This window comes from Scyliorhinus canicula, chromosome 17 (assembly GCF_902713615.1).
Source record: "Scyliorhinus canicula chromosome 17, sScyCan1.1, whole genome shotgun sequence".
NCBI lineage: Eukaryota > Metazoa > Chordata > Chondrichthyes > Carcharhiniformes > Scyliorhinidae > Scyliorhinus > Scyliorhinus canicula.
The window spans coordinates 121077148-121093753 of NC_052162.1; the positions used below are offsets into that span (position 1 = coordinate 121077148).

The window sequence follows — 16606 nt, forward strand, 5'->3', positions numbered from 1 at the left end:
CATATTTAAGAACTCAGCAGCCAACCTAAACGAGTTTGCCAGCATCGTCACAGAGTTCAGCAGTAAGTCTGTAGAAGATTGTGTGTGAAAGAAGGTTCAACAACTCCATACTCCCAGCATTCCTTGATACACTGAAATTTGCATACCGCCACTACCGGTCCACAGCAGTCACCATCTCTCTGGCCCTATACTCGCCCCTGGATCATCTCTTACGTCAGACTCTTATTCATTGACTACAGCTCCACCTTCAACACCATAATCCCAGCCAAGCTCATATCCAAAATTTATTCCAAAATTTAGGACTTGCCTCCTCCCTCTGCAACTGGATTCTCAACTTCCTGGTACATAGATCACAATCAGTGAGGATAAACAACACCCTCCTCCACGATAGTCCTCAATACCAGGGCCCCACAAGGCTGCGTACTTAGCCCCGTATTATACTCGTTATACACACGACTGTGTGGCAAAATCTGCTCCCGCTCCATCTACAAGTTTGCATATGACACGACCGTAATGGGTCGGATATCAATCAACAATAAGTCAGCGTACTGGAGGGAGATAGAGAACCTAGTGGCATGGTGTAATGACAATCTCTCTCTCAAAACTAAGGAGCTGGTCATTGCCTTCAGGAAGCAAAGTATTGTACACACCCCTGTCAATGGGGCTGAGGTGGAGATGGCTGACAGCTTCAAATTCCAAGGTGTGCACATCAACAACATTCTGTCCTGGTCCACCCACATCAATGCTACGACCAAGAAACCTGTACTTCCTCAGGAAACTAAGGAACTTCAGCATGTCCACATTGGTTGCCACATGGGTGGCACGGTAGCACAGTGGTTAGCATTGTTGCTTCACAGCACCAGCATCCCAGGTTCGATTCGCGCTTGGGTCACTGTCTGTGCGGAGTATGCACGTTCTCTTTGTGTCTGTATGGGTTTCTTCCAGGTGCTCCGGTTTCCTCCCACAAGTCCCGAAAGATGTGCTTGTGATTGGACATTCGGAATTCACCCTCAGTGAACCCGAACAGGCGCTGGAATGTGGCGACTAAGGGATTTTCACAGTAACTTCATTGCAGTGTTAATGTAAGCCTACTTGTGACAACAATAAAGATAATTATTTTTGTGAGGGCCACGAAGAATCCAGCACGAGTTGTAGAATAGAAAGAAATAACATCTATTTACAATTACATATATATACAACAGCAGTACTCTCTTGCTGCTCACTCCTCGCTAGCTGGTTTCGTACTGGCCAGCTCTATTTATGCAGGGACTCTGCTCATGATTTCTCCGCCCCCTCATTGGGGAAGCTCATACTCCCTAAGGATTGTGGGATTGCCATTAGACCCCAGCTAGTGGTAAGCAGGCAGGTTATAACAATTATTGACATTTACCAATTTTTATAGATGCACCACAGAAAACATCATATCTGGCTGCATCACAGCTTTGTATGGCAACTGCTCAGTCCAAGACTGCAAGAAACTACAGAGAGTTGTGAACACAGCCCAGTCCCTCACACAAACCCGCCTCCCATCCATTGACTCTGTCCACATCTCCTGCTGCTTTGGGAAAGCGGGCAGCAAAATCAAAGACCCCTCCCACCGAGGTTATTCTCTTCCAATCTCTTCCATCGGGCAGGAGATACAAAAATCTGAGAACATGTACAAACAGATTCAAAAACAGCTTCTTCTCCACTGTTATCAGATTCCTGATTGACTGTCTTATGGACTGAACTGATCTCTCCACACATCTTCTCTACTGAGTAGCACTACACTTCGTATGCTTCACCCGATGTCTATGTATTTATATTGTGTATTTACCATATGTCCTATGTTTTTTCACGGATAGAATGATCTGTCTATATTGTATGCAGAACAATATGTTTCACTGTATCTCGGTGCACATGAATAAATGTAATCAAATGAAACTTTGTTCATTCTGACTCTTGGTGAAGTAGGAGGGTGGGAGGGTTTCTTTCTGCTGGACTGGCCGGTCTCACAACTTTGCTTCCTGTGGGCTGATGCTCTTTGAGCCTGAGAGAGCACATTTCCACTGAAATGATCCACAAAAGTTGATGAACGACATTTATTTTATCCTGGATAGTAAATAGTGTTTTTACCCCACTACAGGTGAATCTAAAAGAAACCAGATGGGTTTTTACAACTATCGACACTGCTTTCATGGTCATCGATGACTTTTAGGGCAGCACGGTGGCGCAGTGGTTAACATTGCTGCCTCACGGCACCAAGGTTCCAGGTTCGATCCCAGCTCTGACTCACCGTCCGTGTGGAGATTGCACGTTCTCCCTATGTTCGCATGGGTTTCGCCCCCACAACCCAAAGATGTGCAGCCTAGGTGGATTGGCCATGCTAAATTGCCCCTTAATTGGAAAAAATTTATTATGTACCTTAAATTTTTTTAAAAAATCAATGACTTTTAATTCCAGATTTTTAATTAATTTAAATTTCACCATCTGCCGAACCCGGATCACTATTGCATTACCCTGGGTCTCTGGATTACTGGTCTGGCTATTGTTTTACAAGATGTGTTTTGTGAGAGATGAAGTCACCATAGCCAATAAGTGTGAGCTGTTTTCAAATTGTTTCCTTTACGTCCTGTACTTTGCCACTAACGTGCCGACAAAACAGCCTGGCCAGCTGTAACTGTACTGTGTATAAATGTATGTTATTGTAACTACTCCTTGAGATGCTTCGGTTCGCTGAAGCATTCCCTGCATGTTTGTAATAAAGATTCCCAAACTTTAGCCAACTCTGGACTCCAAGTGACATTTGTCCCACAACAACCTGTTGTGAGGAACAAGATCCACTGACGGCTCTGATTAAAGGAAAGTCCCCGTGGACAGTGTATTATTTGTTTTATACCACCTGTGTTTAATTCAGTCTGACTGACCACTGGGACCTCCAAAGAACTTCAGCGATCCGTTTCTGGTCTGTTTCTTTGATCTCTATTCGATGCAATTTCAATAACTGGACCATTTCACACAGGGAATTGTCAGTTTTATACCAAGGATATGTTTGAGGCGATGCTGAAGTCCCCGTGACTGTGGGGTTTTGTTGCTGCCGACAAATGAGGAAATAAAGCCGTACGGGAGGCTAAACAGAAAGAGTTTGGCAGTAGAAGAGAGTTTGGCGTGTGTTCAGAGGTCCCTGATGGGGCTCAGCCAGCATCATCACATCAATGGATCTGCACAGAAAAGGCCCAACCGGATGGAACTTACAAGTCCAAGGCGAAGTTAGTGGCTGAGGGATTTGAAAAACCCTTAGGAGACAAGAGGTCAGAGTGGACTCACCCACAGTGGGAAAGGTCAATTTGACATTTCTTTGGTCCTTTTCACGACATTTTCTTGGGAATGTAAGTCAAGAAACATAAAAGCTGCAGTTGTGCTGGGGAATCACTTCCCGAAGGCAGGGTTTCTGCAACGTCCTAAAAATGAGCCAGATGTAGATGGAAGTCTTTGGAAGTTAAATAAATGTGTCTATGTTTTGAACAATGTTTCAGAGTGTATGGTGCTTCTCAGTTCGATCAGTTTTGTGCAAGTCGGGTTGTCTCCACCTGAAGGCAGAAGCTGCCGTGTTTTATTGGTACCATCGCAGGAAACTCTCGGGCATCTTTATGATGCATGCATGTTGATGGCTGCCTATGTGGTGGTGCGAGTGAGTTCCAAAACAATGTTACTGACAGCAACAGAACAACATTTAAGGTTGGAGCCAGGCTTCTGGGACCTTTAAATAGATTGGATTGGAAATCAGGCAGTGTGGGATCTGATTGACTAGGGAAACCAGTCCTTTAACTATGAACATGAGGAAAGAGACCATCCTTTTAGTCAGACAAATAAATGTGTCAAGCTGAGGGAGCAAAGGATGTCAATGTCTTTGAGAGAGACCTGGGCCAAGCTTTCCAGAGTCTGCACCCTCCCTGGATTCACTTCCTTTCTCTTCAGTTGCTGCAAGTGACCAATTGAAGGTCAAAATGAGAAAAGAGATGGAAAGGGGGAGAAAAGAAAGTGTTTTACTCCCAGATGGTGGAGACAGGAGGGAGTTTGTCTGTGTGAAGCTCAATCTTCAGTCACACAAAACCTGCCGTCTGATTGGCTGGACTCCCAGAGTTCTTCCGGTCCCCCAAATGTTTCCATTGGTCAATACCTCAGCTGGCAGGTCCGGGGGCGGGCTCTCTCCTGCACATGCGCAGCTTCCCTTCTCCCTTGGACATGAGCAGTACCGGGTCGCGGGCAGGAGGGAGATCACCGAGCGGCTTCTTGCTCTGGCCGGAGCTGTCAGCCGGTTGCCTGGAAACCTTGTCTGGAGGAGGTGTCGGGTGAGGAGGAACAATGAGCGGCGCCGAACCTGCGCACTGGAACCAGGAGACGTCACCTCTGAGAAGCTGATTTCTATTGGTTGAGTCCGGCAGGGGTCCATTGTGACGACATAAAACGGAAATTGGACTAAAACGTCCTCCTGTCTCCAACATCTGTGAGTAAAACACTCCCCCCCCCCCCCCCCCCCCCCCGTTTCCATTTCTTTTCTCGTTCTGACCTTCAATTGGTCACTTGCAGCAACTGAAGGGAAAGGAAGTGAATCCAGGTCTCTCTCTCTTAAAGACATTGACATCCTTTGCTCCCTCAGCTTGACACATTTATTTGTCTGGCTAAAAGGGTGGTCTCTTTCCTAATGTTCACAATTTAAGGCCTAGTTTTCCCAAGAGATGGCCGACATTTAAGGGAACAGTAAGTTAATATAGGACAGAGATATGTCTTATGTCCTTACATGATATAGATTAGATATATTGTTTGTAGTTCTGTACTAAATTACATTTAATATTATTTCTAGTTTTGTAACATAGTACTGTAATTAGATTTATTGTCACATGTTCCGAGGTATCGTGAAAAGTATTGTTCTCCGTACAGTGCAGCCAGCTCATTCCATACATGAAAAACATAGATCATAAGATAAATACACAATTTAAATACATAGACATTGGGTGAAGCATTCGGAGTGTAGTGCTGCACAGTGGTTAAGATTCATGGAGAGTTCAGTTCATAAGAGAGTCATTCAGGTGTCTGGTAACAATAGGGAAGAAGCTGTTTTTGAATCTATAAGTTTGTATTCTCAGACTTTTGTATCTTTTGCCCAATGGAAGAGGTTGGAAGAGAGAATGACCAGGGTGGGATTGTTATGTGTGACGTCGCTCGTGTTTGATCAGGTTGGATGAGGTTCTAAAGCTCTTTGTGCAGTGAGAGCAGCTGAACGGTCTCTCCTCAGAGTGAATGCGCTGGTGGGACATCAGTAACTGGGAACTTTTGAAACCCTTCCTGCAGTCGGAGCATTTAAAGGGCCCGTTCTTGGTGTGAGTGACATTGTGGTTCAGCAGGCTGGATAATTGAGCAAATCCCTTATCACACACAGAGCAGATGAATGGCCTCTCCCCGGTGTGAACACTCTATAGGGGATGGTTTAGCTCACTGGGCTAAATCGCTGGCTTTTAAAGCAGACCAAGCAGGCCAGCAGCACGGTTCAATTCCCGTACCAGCCTCCCCGGACAGGCGCCGGAATGTGGCGACTAGGGACTTTTCACAGTAACTTCATTGAAGCCTACTCGTGACAATAAGTGATTTTCAGTTTTTCATTATGTTCTTATGTAACTTCTATGATTCTGTACTGACAGTGATGATTCCTTTTACAGGATAATAGAAGAGGAGAAATTACAGACAGAAATCTCAAAAATCAAGTCTGAGATCTGTCAGATTCACTGGATTCGTTGGGGCCTGAATATTATTGGCCTTTGAATCTAGAAGGAGAAATGTTTGTCCGATCTGTTAGCTTCAAAAGATTTTAAACATCAGTGTGACTGGAAAAGCACCGAGACACACACACACCCGAGTGAGAGTGTTCCAGAGCACTGACTGTGGAAAGAGCTTGAACCAGTTACACAGTCTGAGAAAAACATTGCACCATTCACAGTGGGGAGAGACCGTACATGCGTTCTCTGTGTGTGAATAAGACTTCAACAGTGTGATTGTCCGACCTGGGCAGACACGAGGAGACCCAAAGCATGGAGAAACCGTGGAAATGTGGGGACTGCGGGAAGGGATACAGAGCCCCTTCTCTGTTGGAGATTCATCAACGCATTCACACTGGGGAGAGTCCATTCACCTGCTCTGTGTGTGGAAAGGGATTCAGTCGTGCATGCACCCTGCAGAGACATCAGCGAGTTCACACTGGGGAGAAGCCATTCACCTGCTCTCAATGTGGGAAGGGATTCAGACATTCATCAACCCTGCAGAGACATCAGCGAGTTCACACTGGGGAGAAGCCATTCACCTGCTTTCAGTGTGGGAAGAGATTCATTCAGTCATACACTCTGCGAACACATGAGAGAATTCACACTGGCGAGAGGCCATTCAACTGCTCTCAGTGTGGGAAGGGATTCTCTCAGTTATCGCACCTGCAATCACACCAGCGAGTTCACACTGGGGAGAGGCATTTAACCTGCCGTCAGTGTGGGAAGGAATTCACTCAGTTATCCCACCTGCAGTTACACCAGAAAATTTGCCCTCGGGAGAAGCCATTCATCTGCTCTCAGTGTGGGAAGGGATTCACTCGGTTATCCCACCTTCAGAGTCACCAGCGAGTTCACACTGGGGAGAGGCCGTTCACCTGCTCTCAGTGTGGGGAAGGATTCAGTGATTCATCCACCCTGCGGAAACATCAGAGAGTCCACACTGGAGAGAGACCATTCTCCTGCTCTCAGTGTGGGAAGGCATTCAGTGATTCATCTAACCTGAAGAAACATCAGCGAATTCACACTGGGGAGAGGCCATTCACCTGCTCTCAGTGTGCGAAGGGATTCACTGTGTTATCCAAACTGAAGTCACACCAGCGAGTTCACACCAGGGAGAAGCCATTCACCTGCTCTGTGTGTGGGAAGGGATTCAGACAGTCATCCAACCTGCTGAGACATCAGCGAGTTCACACTGGGGAGAGGCCATTCACCTGCTCTCAGTGTGGGACAGGATTTTATGATTCATGGCGCCTGCTGAGACACCAACAATTTCACAAGTGATTACAGGGGTTGCATTCTGCTGTTATTGTTTCTGTTCTCAAATCCATTCAGGATTATATTTCATTGATTCTATCAGTTGGCCAATGGGGATGGTCGGATGGTTTCTTTTTGCTGGACTGCTGGTCTCACGATTTGCCTCCAGTAGGCTGATGCTTTTTGAGCTTCGTTGCAATTACGTGGTTTCAAATTTCACAAGGGTCACAGCATGAAAGGGTGTTTGGAAGTTAGAAACGTTTCTTTCCCATTTCTGTTTGGAGTACCCCAATGCATGCCACGTTGCCATGAAGATGGGCTCTGGTGGTTACATGGTTTTTAACAGAAGGAAACTGTTGAGGTATGAGGAGCAAGTTGTCTGTGTGAATTGGGAAATTAGAATAAAAGGTATGATGATAGACAGGCAATCACTAGCTGTTTAGGAATTGTTATGTATTTATATAAAATAAAGATTATTTTGAGCAACAAAATCCAACAGGAAAGATGATGCAACTGTGGCTACAAGAAAAGCTAAAGATTCCATTAGATCAAAGGAAGAGCCTCAAAGTGGCCAAACTATTAGCCTGAGGATTGGGAACATATTTTAGAATTCAGCAAAGAAGGACCAAGAGACTGATAAAGAGAAAATAGAATATGAGAGCAAATGGGCAACATTAAAAACTGGCTGGAAAAGCTCCTACAGGAAAAGGAAAGGATTAGCAAAAACCAATGTGGGTCGATTCCAGGCAGAGACAGGAGAGTTTATAATGGGGAAACAAGGAAATGGCAGAGAAACATTAAACTAAATGTGTGTCTGTCTTCACGGAGGAAGATACAGAAATTGTCCCACAAACACGAGGGAACCAAGGGACGAGTGACCACTAGAAACTGACCGAGATTAGTATCAGTGAAAAAGTAGTCCTGGAGAAATTAATGTTGTTGGAAGTTAATAAACTGGGGCTGGTTTAGCACAGTGGGCTAAATAGCTGGCTTGAAATGCAATACCAGCAGCGCAGGCTCTATTCCCGTACTAGCCTCCCCGAGCAGCCGCTGGAATGTGGCGACGTGGGACTTTTCACAGTAACTTCATTGAAGCCGACTTGTGACAATAAGCGATTATTATTATTATATTTCCAAAAGCTGATGCTCTACATTCCAGAGTGTTGAAAGAGGTGGTTGTAGAGATAGTGGATACATTGGCGATCATCTTTCAAAATTCTATAGATTCTGGAATGATTCCTGCAGATTGGAAGGTTGTAAATGTAACCCCACTATTTAAGGAGGGAGAGAGAAAATGGGGAACCACAGACCCATTAGCCTGACATCAGTCGGAGGGAAAATGCTACAATCTATTATAAAGCATTTGATAACATACAAATTAGGAGCAGGAGTAGGCCACTCGAGCCTGCTCCACCATTCAATAAGTTGACAGCGCATCTGATTGTAACCTCAACTCCACACAGGCCCCTTAGAAAATAAATCTTGGGAGCTAGTTGTAGGAAACAAGGAATTAGCAGAGGATCTAAGATATTTTACATCAGTCTTTACTGTGGAAGATATTTGAATATCCCACTAATACAAAAGAATACAGGGCAGGAATTAAATCCCACCACTAGAGAAGCAGTCTTGGACAAACTAATGGGGCTAAAGGCAGATAAATCCCCTGGACCTGATTGCTTGCATCCTAGATCCTAAAAGAAATAACTACAGAGAAAGTGGACGCATTAATTGTAATGTTCCAAAAATCCTTGAATTCTGGAGAAGTTACTGGAGGTATGGGAAACTGCTAATGTCACACCGCTAGTCAAAAAGGAAGTGAGGGGAAAAAGCTGGAAACTATAGACCAATCACAATAACATTTATTATTGTAAAAATGTTGAACTCAATTAGTAATGAAGCAATACCAATACTTTTGGAAAATCATAATAAAATCAAGCAGAGTCAGCATGGCTTCATACAAAGGAAATAATGTCTGACTAATTTAGCAGAATTCTTCGAGGATGTCGCAACTAAAGTGGATAGAGGAGAACCAGTAGATGTGTTGTATTTGGATTTCTAGACAGTGTTCAACAAGGTACCTCATAACATATCAGGTCACAGGATAAGGGCAGCACGGTAGCATTGTGGGTAGCACAATTGCTTCACAGCTCCAGGATCCCAGGTTCGATTCCCGGCTTGGGTCACTGTCTGTGCGGAGTTTGCACGTTCTCCCCGTGTGTGCGTGGGTTTCCTCCGGGTGCTCCGGTTTCCACCAAAGATGTGCGGGTTAGGTGGATTGGCCATGCGAAATTGTCCTTAGTGTCCAAAATTGCCCTTAGTGTTGGGAGGGGTTACTGGGTAATGGGGATAGGGTGGAGGTGTGGGCTTGGGTAGGGTGCTCTTTCCAAGAGCCGGTGCAGACTCGATGGGCCGAATGGCCGCTTTCTGCACTGTAAATTCTATGATTCTATAAGAACCCATGGTGCTGGAGGTAGTATATTGACATGGATAGAGAATTGGCTAATGAGCAGGAAACAGTGAGTGGGGATAAGGGTTCTCTTTCAGGTTGGTGACCTGTAACCAGTGAGGTTCCACAGGGATCAGTGCTGGGATCACAACTGTGTACAATTTATATTAATGACTTGGAGGAAGGAAGTGAACGTACTGTAGCCAAATTTGCAGACGATATAAAAATAGGTGGAAAGGCAAGTTGCGAGAGGGATACAGTTTGCAACAAGATATTGATAGGTTACGTAAGTGGGCAAAAAGTTGGAAAATGGAGAATAATGTGAAAAAATGTGAAGTTCATTTTAAGAGGGAGAACAAAAGAACAGTATTATTTAAATAATAGGGTAGGGGCAGCAGGGTAGCATGGTGGTTAGCATAAATGCTTCACAGCTCCAGGGTCCCAGGTTCGATTCCCGGCTGGGTCACTGTCTGTGTGGAGTCTGCACGTCCTCCCCCTGTGTGCGTGGGTTTCCTCCGGGTGCTCCGGTTTCCTCCCACAGTCCAAAGATGTGCGGGTTAGGTGGATTGGCCATGCTAAATTGCCCGTAGTGTGCTAATATAAGTAAGGTTAAGGGGGGGTTGTTGGGTTACGGGAATAGGGTGGATACGTGGGTTTGAGTAGGGTGATCATGGCTCGGCACAAGATTGAGGGCCGAAGGGCCTGTTCTGTGCTGTACTGTTCTATGTTCTAAATGGAGAGAAACTGCAGAAAGCTGCAACACAAAGGGACTTGGGGGAACTTGTGCAGGAAACACAGGAAGCTAGCAGACAGGTGCAGCAGGTAATCAGGAAGCTAATGGAATGTTGGCCCTGATTCCAAGGGGGTTGGAGTATAAGAATCGGGAAGTCTTGCTGCAGCTGTACAAGGTGCTGGTGACATCACATCTGGAGAACTGAGAGCGGCTTTGGTCCCTTTTTTTCATAAAAGATGTTACTTCATTGGCGGTGGCTCAGAGAAGGTTCATGAGGCTGATCCCAGGTATGGAGAGATTGTCTGAGGAGCAAAGGTTAAACAGGTTGGGGTCCACTCTTTGGAATTTAGAACAATGATGTGATCTCATTGAAACATACAGGATTCTTAAGGAGCTTCACAGGGTAAATTCTGAGAGGATGTTTCTCCTCATGGGAGAATCTAGACCCAGAAGGCATCGTCTCAGAATAAAGAGATGTCAATTTAAGATTAAGGTGAGGAGGAAATTCTTCTCTTGAGGATTGAGAGTCTTTGGAACTGTGAGAGTTGAGGGGACAGAGTCCTTGTGTATATTTAAGGCTGAGATAGATTCTTGATCAGAGGGAACCAGTGATTATGGGGAAAGGGCAGGAAAGTGAACGCAATAAATGTTGGATAGCTGTGATTCTATTGAAAGTTGGAGCAGACTCGAAGGGCTGAACGGCCGACAGCTGTTCCTATTTCTTATTGTCTTATTTGGGTCTTATTCCTGCTGGACCCCCCCCCCCAAAAAAACTTTTCACCCCCTTTAAAATATTCACAGACTCTGCTTTCACTGCCCTTTGAGGAAGAGTTCTGAAGTTTCACAAACCTCTCAGAGAAGAAAAGCTCTCCTTTACCTTAAATAGGAAACCGTAAGAAGTCTGACAACACCAGGTTAAAGTCCAATAGGTTTGTTCGAATCACGAGCTTTCGGAGCACAGCTCCTTCCTCAGGTGGGGAAAGCTCTTTCTTTTAAAGTGACTCCAATTCCTAAATTTCCCACAAGAGGAAACATCCTTCCCACATCCACCCTGTCAAGGCCCCTCAGGATCTTATACGGTTCAATCAAGACACCTAAACTCCATCGGACACAAGCCCAGCCTGTCCAATCATTCCTCATAAGACCAGCCTCCAATTCCAGGTAAGAGTCCAGTAAACCTTCTCTGAACTGCTTCCAACACATTGACTTCATTCCTTAAATGAGAGCAATACTGTACACAGTGCTCCAGATGTGGTCTCACCAATGTCCTGTATAACTGAAGCATAACCTCCCTCCTTTTGTATTCAATTCTCCTCACAATAAACAATAACATTCTATTAGCTTTCCTAATTACTTGCTGTACCTGTATAATCGCCTTTTCTGATTCATGCTCTTGGACACCCAGATCCCTCTGAGTCTCAGAGCTCTGCAATATCTCACCATTTAGATAATAAACTTTTTAATTGTTCCTGCCAAAGTTGACAATTACACATTTACTTTCCTATCTATCTTTGTAACATTGCAACATAGGAGCAGGAGTTGGTCATTCAGCCCATCAAGCCTGCTCCACCATTCAATACGATCATGGCTGATCATCCACTTCAATGCCGTTTTCCCCACACTATCCCCATATCCCTTTGTGTTATTGGGATTTAGAAATCTGTCAGTCTCTGCTTTAAACACATTCAATGACTGAGCTCCCACAGCCCTCTGGGGTAGAGAATTCCAAAGATTCACAACTTGTAGATTTCTACAGATCAATCGATTGCCCTGTCCTATCACCGTATCCCTGTCAGTTTATTTCCCTCAAAAGCCCATCCAATTTCCTTTTGGAAACATTCCATCATCTCCGCTTCTACCCCCTGGTAGGAAGTGGATTTCAGGTATTTCCCAAATACGGCCAAACTCTGGTTCAAGTCTAACATTTTCTTCAAATGTGAACGAGAATCAGAATACAGAAGGAGGCCATTCAGCCCACCATTCCCATGCTAGCTCTTTAAATGAACAATCAATTTGGTCCCATCACCCTGCAAGTTTATATTCCCACCAAATCTGTCCAGTTCCCTTTTGAAAGTTACAGTTGAATTTGCAGCACGGTGGCGCAGTGGGTTTGCCCTGCTGCCTCACGGTGCCGAGGTCCCAGGTTCCATCCCGGCTCTGGGTCACTGTCCCTGTGGAGTTTGCACATTCTCCCCGTGTCTGCGTGGGTTTCGCCCCCACAAACCAAAAGATGTGTAGGGTAGGTAAAAAAAAGAATTTACTTCCTGCACCTTTGTCAAGCAGTGAATCCCAAATCACAACAACTCGTTCTGTTTTAAATACTTTCATGGTAGGCTGTTTGGATTTTCACAGGGGATTTGCAATGGAAAGAAAGACGTGGTTGTTGCACAAAATCAAGACTCAGTCCATATTGATGATCTTTGTGAGTGGACCGACTGTGATATATCCAAGGTTGGGGGCTAGTTCTAAAAATAAATTACATTTATTTGAGTGGCACAGTGGGGTTGGTCCTGTTGCCTCACAGCACCAGAGGCCCATGTTCGATTCTGGCCATGGTCACTGTCCGTGTGTGGTTTGTACGTTCTCCCCATGTCTGTGTGGGTTTCCTCCGAGTGCTCTGGTTTCCTAACACAGTCCTAAGATGTATGGGTTAGGAGGATTTGTCCTGATAAATTGCCCCCCAGTGTCCAGGGATGTGCAGGTTAGGTTATGGGGTTACGGGTGAGTGGATATGGGTAGAGTGCCCTTTGGAAGAGTCGGTACCGACTCGATGGACTGAATGGCCTCCTTCTGCACTCAAGGGATTCTATATCTATTTCTATAACACCTTTCGTGACCACACAATCTCCTAAAGCTTTTTACAGCCTTTGAAGTACTTTTGAAGTGTAGTCACTGTTGTAATGTCAGAAAGTCTGGGCATGTCTCATTAATAATATTTAGTTTTAAAAATGAATCACTCATCATCTTCACTGTTATAAGTAACAAAGTTAACGAAGCCTTGTTAAACTCTGAATCCTGACTGGACCTATATTTTAAAAATTCATTCTGTATAAACCAAACTGTTTCTAGAAACTGATGAATAAGGCAAAATTGTTTAAAGTCACAAATTGTTCCAGAATTTTGTGAAGCTACAGGGCATCATATCCTGCCAAAGCCTGGCTCAAGTCTAAGACTCATTGTTCAATCCAATCAAAGTTAGTAAGAAAGAAAGTGATTGTCTTCCATAAAACAGTCTTTTTCAACCAGTGGATATTGTATTAACCAAATGTATTAATTAAAGATTACAGTATTAATTAGCTACCAGTCAGTACCAGATGACTGATTAAGTAATGAGCCTTAATTGAGTTACAATTAAATAATCAATAATGAATCAGTAGTTACAGAAAGAGTCTGAGTTTTATTTGCTATAAAAATGTAAAAGCTTAATGTTGTGTATGTAAAGAATGTGCAATGAGGATAAATGTACTGGCAAGAGAGACCTTCAAGCTCTGATTAGCCTCAACATTTGAAACTGTCTGAATAAGGGATTGTAGAGAATCAGATAAAGGGATAGTATGAAACAGTTCTATTGTATTCCTGTCTGAGATAATGAGGGAAGGTCGTGTCAGTAATTGGGATCCAATTAAATTAATCTAGTGACCAAATTGACCAATCGTCATGTTACAACAGGCCCAACTCTGATGTGAGGTAATGGTCACTTTGGGGATAAAAGTAGAGGTTCTGAAGGTCTTCCTTGCTGGATAAGTACTGAAGATTCCCACGGTCAAGTTCCAAGGAAATTACTGCCAAAGAAGGAGCCAGACTCCCGAGGCTGAATTCCACAAGAATTACTGTCAAAGAAGGAGCCAGAGAGGGTTACGCTGCTACAGACTGATCACCCACATGAAGTTGTAAAAGTCCATGTCTTAAAGTTTCTTCGAATAAACTTTTAAAATTTAATGTCAAGAGACTTCTGTCTTTGCGTTAATTGCCTTGTCTGAACCAAAGTGAGTTTATTAAATGGTAACTTGGGGGTGGCTGAAATCAATAAAGTTCCAGATAACAAGATCAGAAAACATAAATTAAAAATGCATTTCTATAGTGCCTTTCACAGCCACAGAACGTCCCAAAGGGCTTTACAGCCAATGAAGTACTTTTGAAGTGTAGTCACTGTTGTAATGTAGGAAATGCAGCAGCCAATTTCCACACAGCAAGATCCCACACACAGCAATGTGATAATGAGCAGATGATCTGTTTTTAGTGATGTTGACTGAGGGATAAATATTGACCAGGACACCGGGGATAACTCCCCTGCTCTTCTTCAAAATAGTGGCTTTGGGAACTTTTACACCCACCTGAGAGGGGCAGACAGGGCCTCAGTTTAACATCTTATTTGAAAGAAGGCTGTTCTGACAGTGCAGCACTCCCTCAGTGCTGGGACCAGGAATGTTGGAACTGGTTTTTGTCCACAGGTCCCTGACTGGGTCTTAACCTTCTGATTCAGTGGTGAGAGAGCTGCCGACTGAGCCATGGCGCACATTAGCTAGAAAGGAAAAGTTATACTATAAAACCCTCTATCCTTTGCCTCCCATGCCTAAATCTAATAATTAAAAAAACAGTATAAATAACATATTTGACTGACAATTGTTGAAGCGTTGATTTAGAGCCACAAGTTTTGACTCTCCACTTGCTCCTCGAGCATCTTTCTGTCTCTCTTGTTCGTGTCAATGACAGCCAGACGATGAAGCTGAGGCTGTATTTAGCTGAGAATAACGGGGCCTGGGCCCCAGTTGGGAAACTGCCATGGGCGTCGCACTAATAGAGAGACAGGAAGGTGCTGGAGGACTGACTGGGAAATGGGCCTCCAACCAATTGATACATCGGTCACTATTCCGATTCCAGACCAGAGGCTGGGATACTGGACCAAACCCCCAATGTTTCAGCTTATTTGTCAGACTGTGCGGAAAGAATGATTCGCTCCAGGAGTGATCGCATGAAGAAATAGAGCTTGGTTATTTTTAAAATAAAACTTTATTGTGGCTACAATATTAAACATTTTAACTTCAGCCCCAAAAACAACAGCTTACAATTACCCATTTAAACATCACTACTCCATCTCCCATTAAACAACAGGAAAAGAAAGATACAGCTCTCAATCTATCTTACTGTGTGAGAATTGTGGACCCAGAATTCAACTCCTCTCTCCAAATCTTTCTCCAAAAACTGCTCTCTAAAGATTTTTAATATGTCTTTCTGCCTTCCTTGGTTCCACCCAGCAATGACCTCATCTCCCCAAGCTGGAAAACAAATGATCTCTGCCGGCTGCAAAGAACATTAATTCCACAAGTACTTTCCCAGTAAAACCACAGTCCATTAGCCCAGACTGAAAAAACACATTCCTTTAACAATTTCACCTTCTGGCTACTAAAAACACCCAGGTCCTGCAAAACAGGATCCTTCTTTAAAATAAAAAAGGACCACTGCAGTGAATCACACTCTAACCCCACACTTTTAACCTTTACATTGCCCAATACGTTTATAATCGAATTTTCCTAAAATCTTCCAATCATCACAACCACCCCCCCCCCCCCCCCGTCCTTTTAAAAAAATGAACCAGCTATTTACGCAGGTGGCTTTTTTTTTCTAGAAACATTTTCCATTTGAAACATTTCTTATGATTACATGCAACTTATACTCTGTAATATCATTTTACATGTTTCAACAGTCAAACAGACATGCAAGTGTAGTAAGTATAGTCCATATTTTAGTCTTCTCACAAGTCAGTCACAAGCATAAATTTACCAACTTCTAGATTTCCAAAGACCGGGGTGGCCTCCAAGATTACACAAGAAAAGCTTCAACAATTCAGTGATGTGTAGTTGCTTGGCTCTGGCTGCAGTATTCTTCACTTGATGGTAAGACAGGTTGCTATCGATGCTGCAGCATTCACCATCTGTTCTTCACATTTATCAGCTGCTTTGTATTCTGTGTCTGTTGAGGATAGCCAAAAATAATTGGCAACAGATGCAGATGAGATGTTTCCCCTGGTTGGGGAGTCTGGAACCAGGGGACACAATTTCAAAATAAGGGAGAAGCCACTTAGGGCCGGTCTCCGAGGAGACATTTCTTTACTCAGAGGGTTGTGAATCTTTGGAATTCTCTACCCCAGAGGGCTGTGGAAGCTCAGTCATTGAGTGTGTTTAAAGTAGACTCACAGATTTCGAAATACCAATAACACAAAGGGATATGGGGATAGTGTGAGGGAAAAGCATTGAGGTGGATGATCAGCCATGATCGTATTGAATGGTGGAGCAGGCTTGACGGGCTGAATGGCTAAGTCCTGCTCCTATGTTCCAATTATACAAAGATAGGAAGGAAAGTAAATTGTGAAGAGGACAT

At 44.0% G+C, this 16606-nt stretch overlaps 2 protein-coding genes across 2 annotated transcripts in view; one reads left to right on the top strand and one right to left on the bottom strand.

Moving 5' to 3' along the window:
* Nucleotides 1-16606, bottom strand: part of LOC119951774 (zinc finger protein 229-like) — a 711453-nt gene that overhangs the window by 565921 nt on the left and 128926 nt on the right. The window lies entirely within an intron of this gene.
* Nucleotides 4222-16606, top strand: part of LOC119951780 (gastrula zinc finger protein XlCGF57.1-like) — a gene marked incomplete at its 3' end in the record, with an annotated part of 35241 nt that continues 22856 nt past the window's right edge. Inside the window, exons 1-2 of the mRNA XM_038775127.1 lie at nt 4222-4486; nt 5697-6997. Coding sequence (XP_038631055.1) covers nt 6066-6997 — 932 coding nt within the window. The remainder of the gene's footprint in view (nt 4487-5696; nt 6998-16606) is intronic.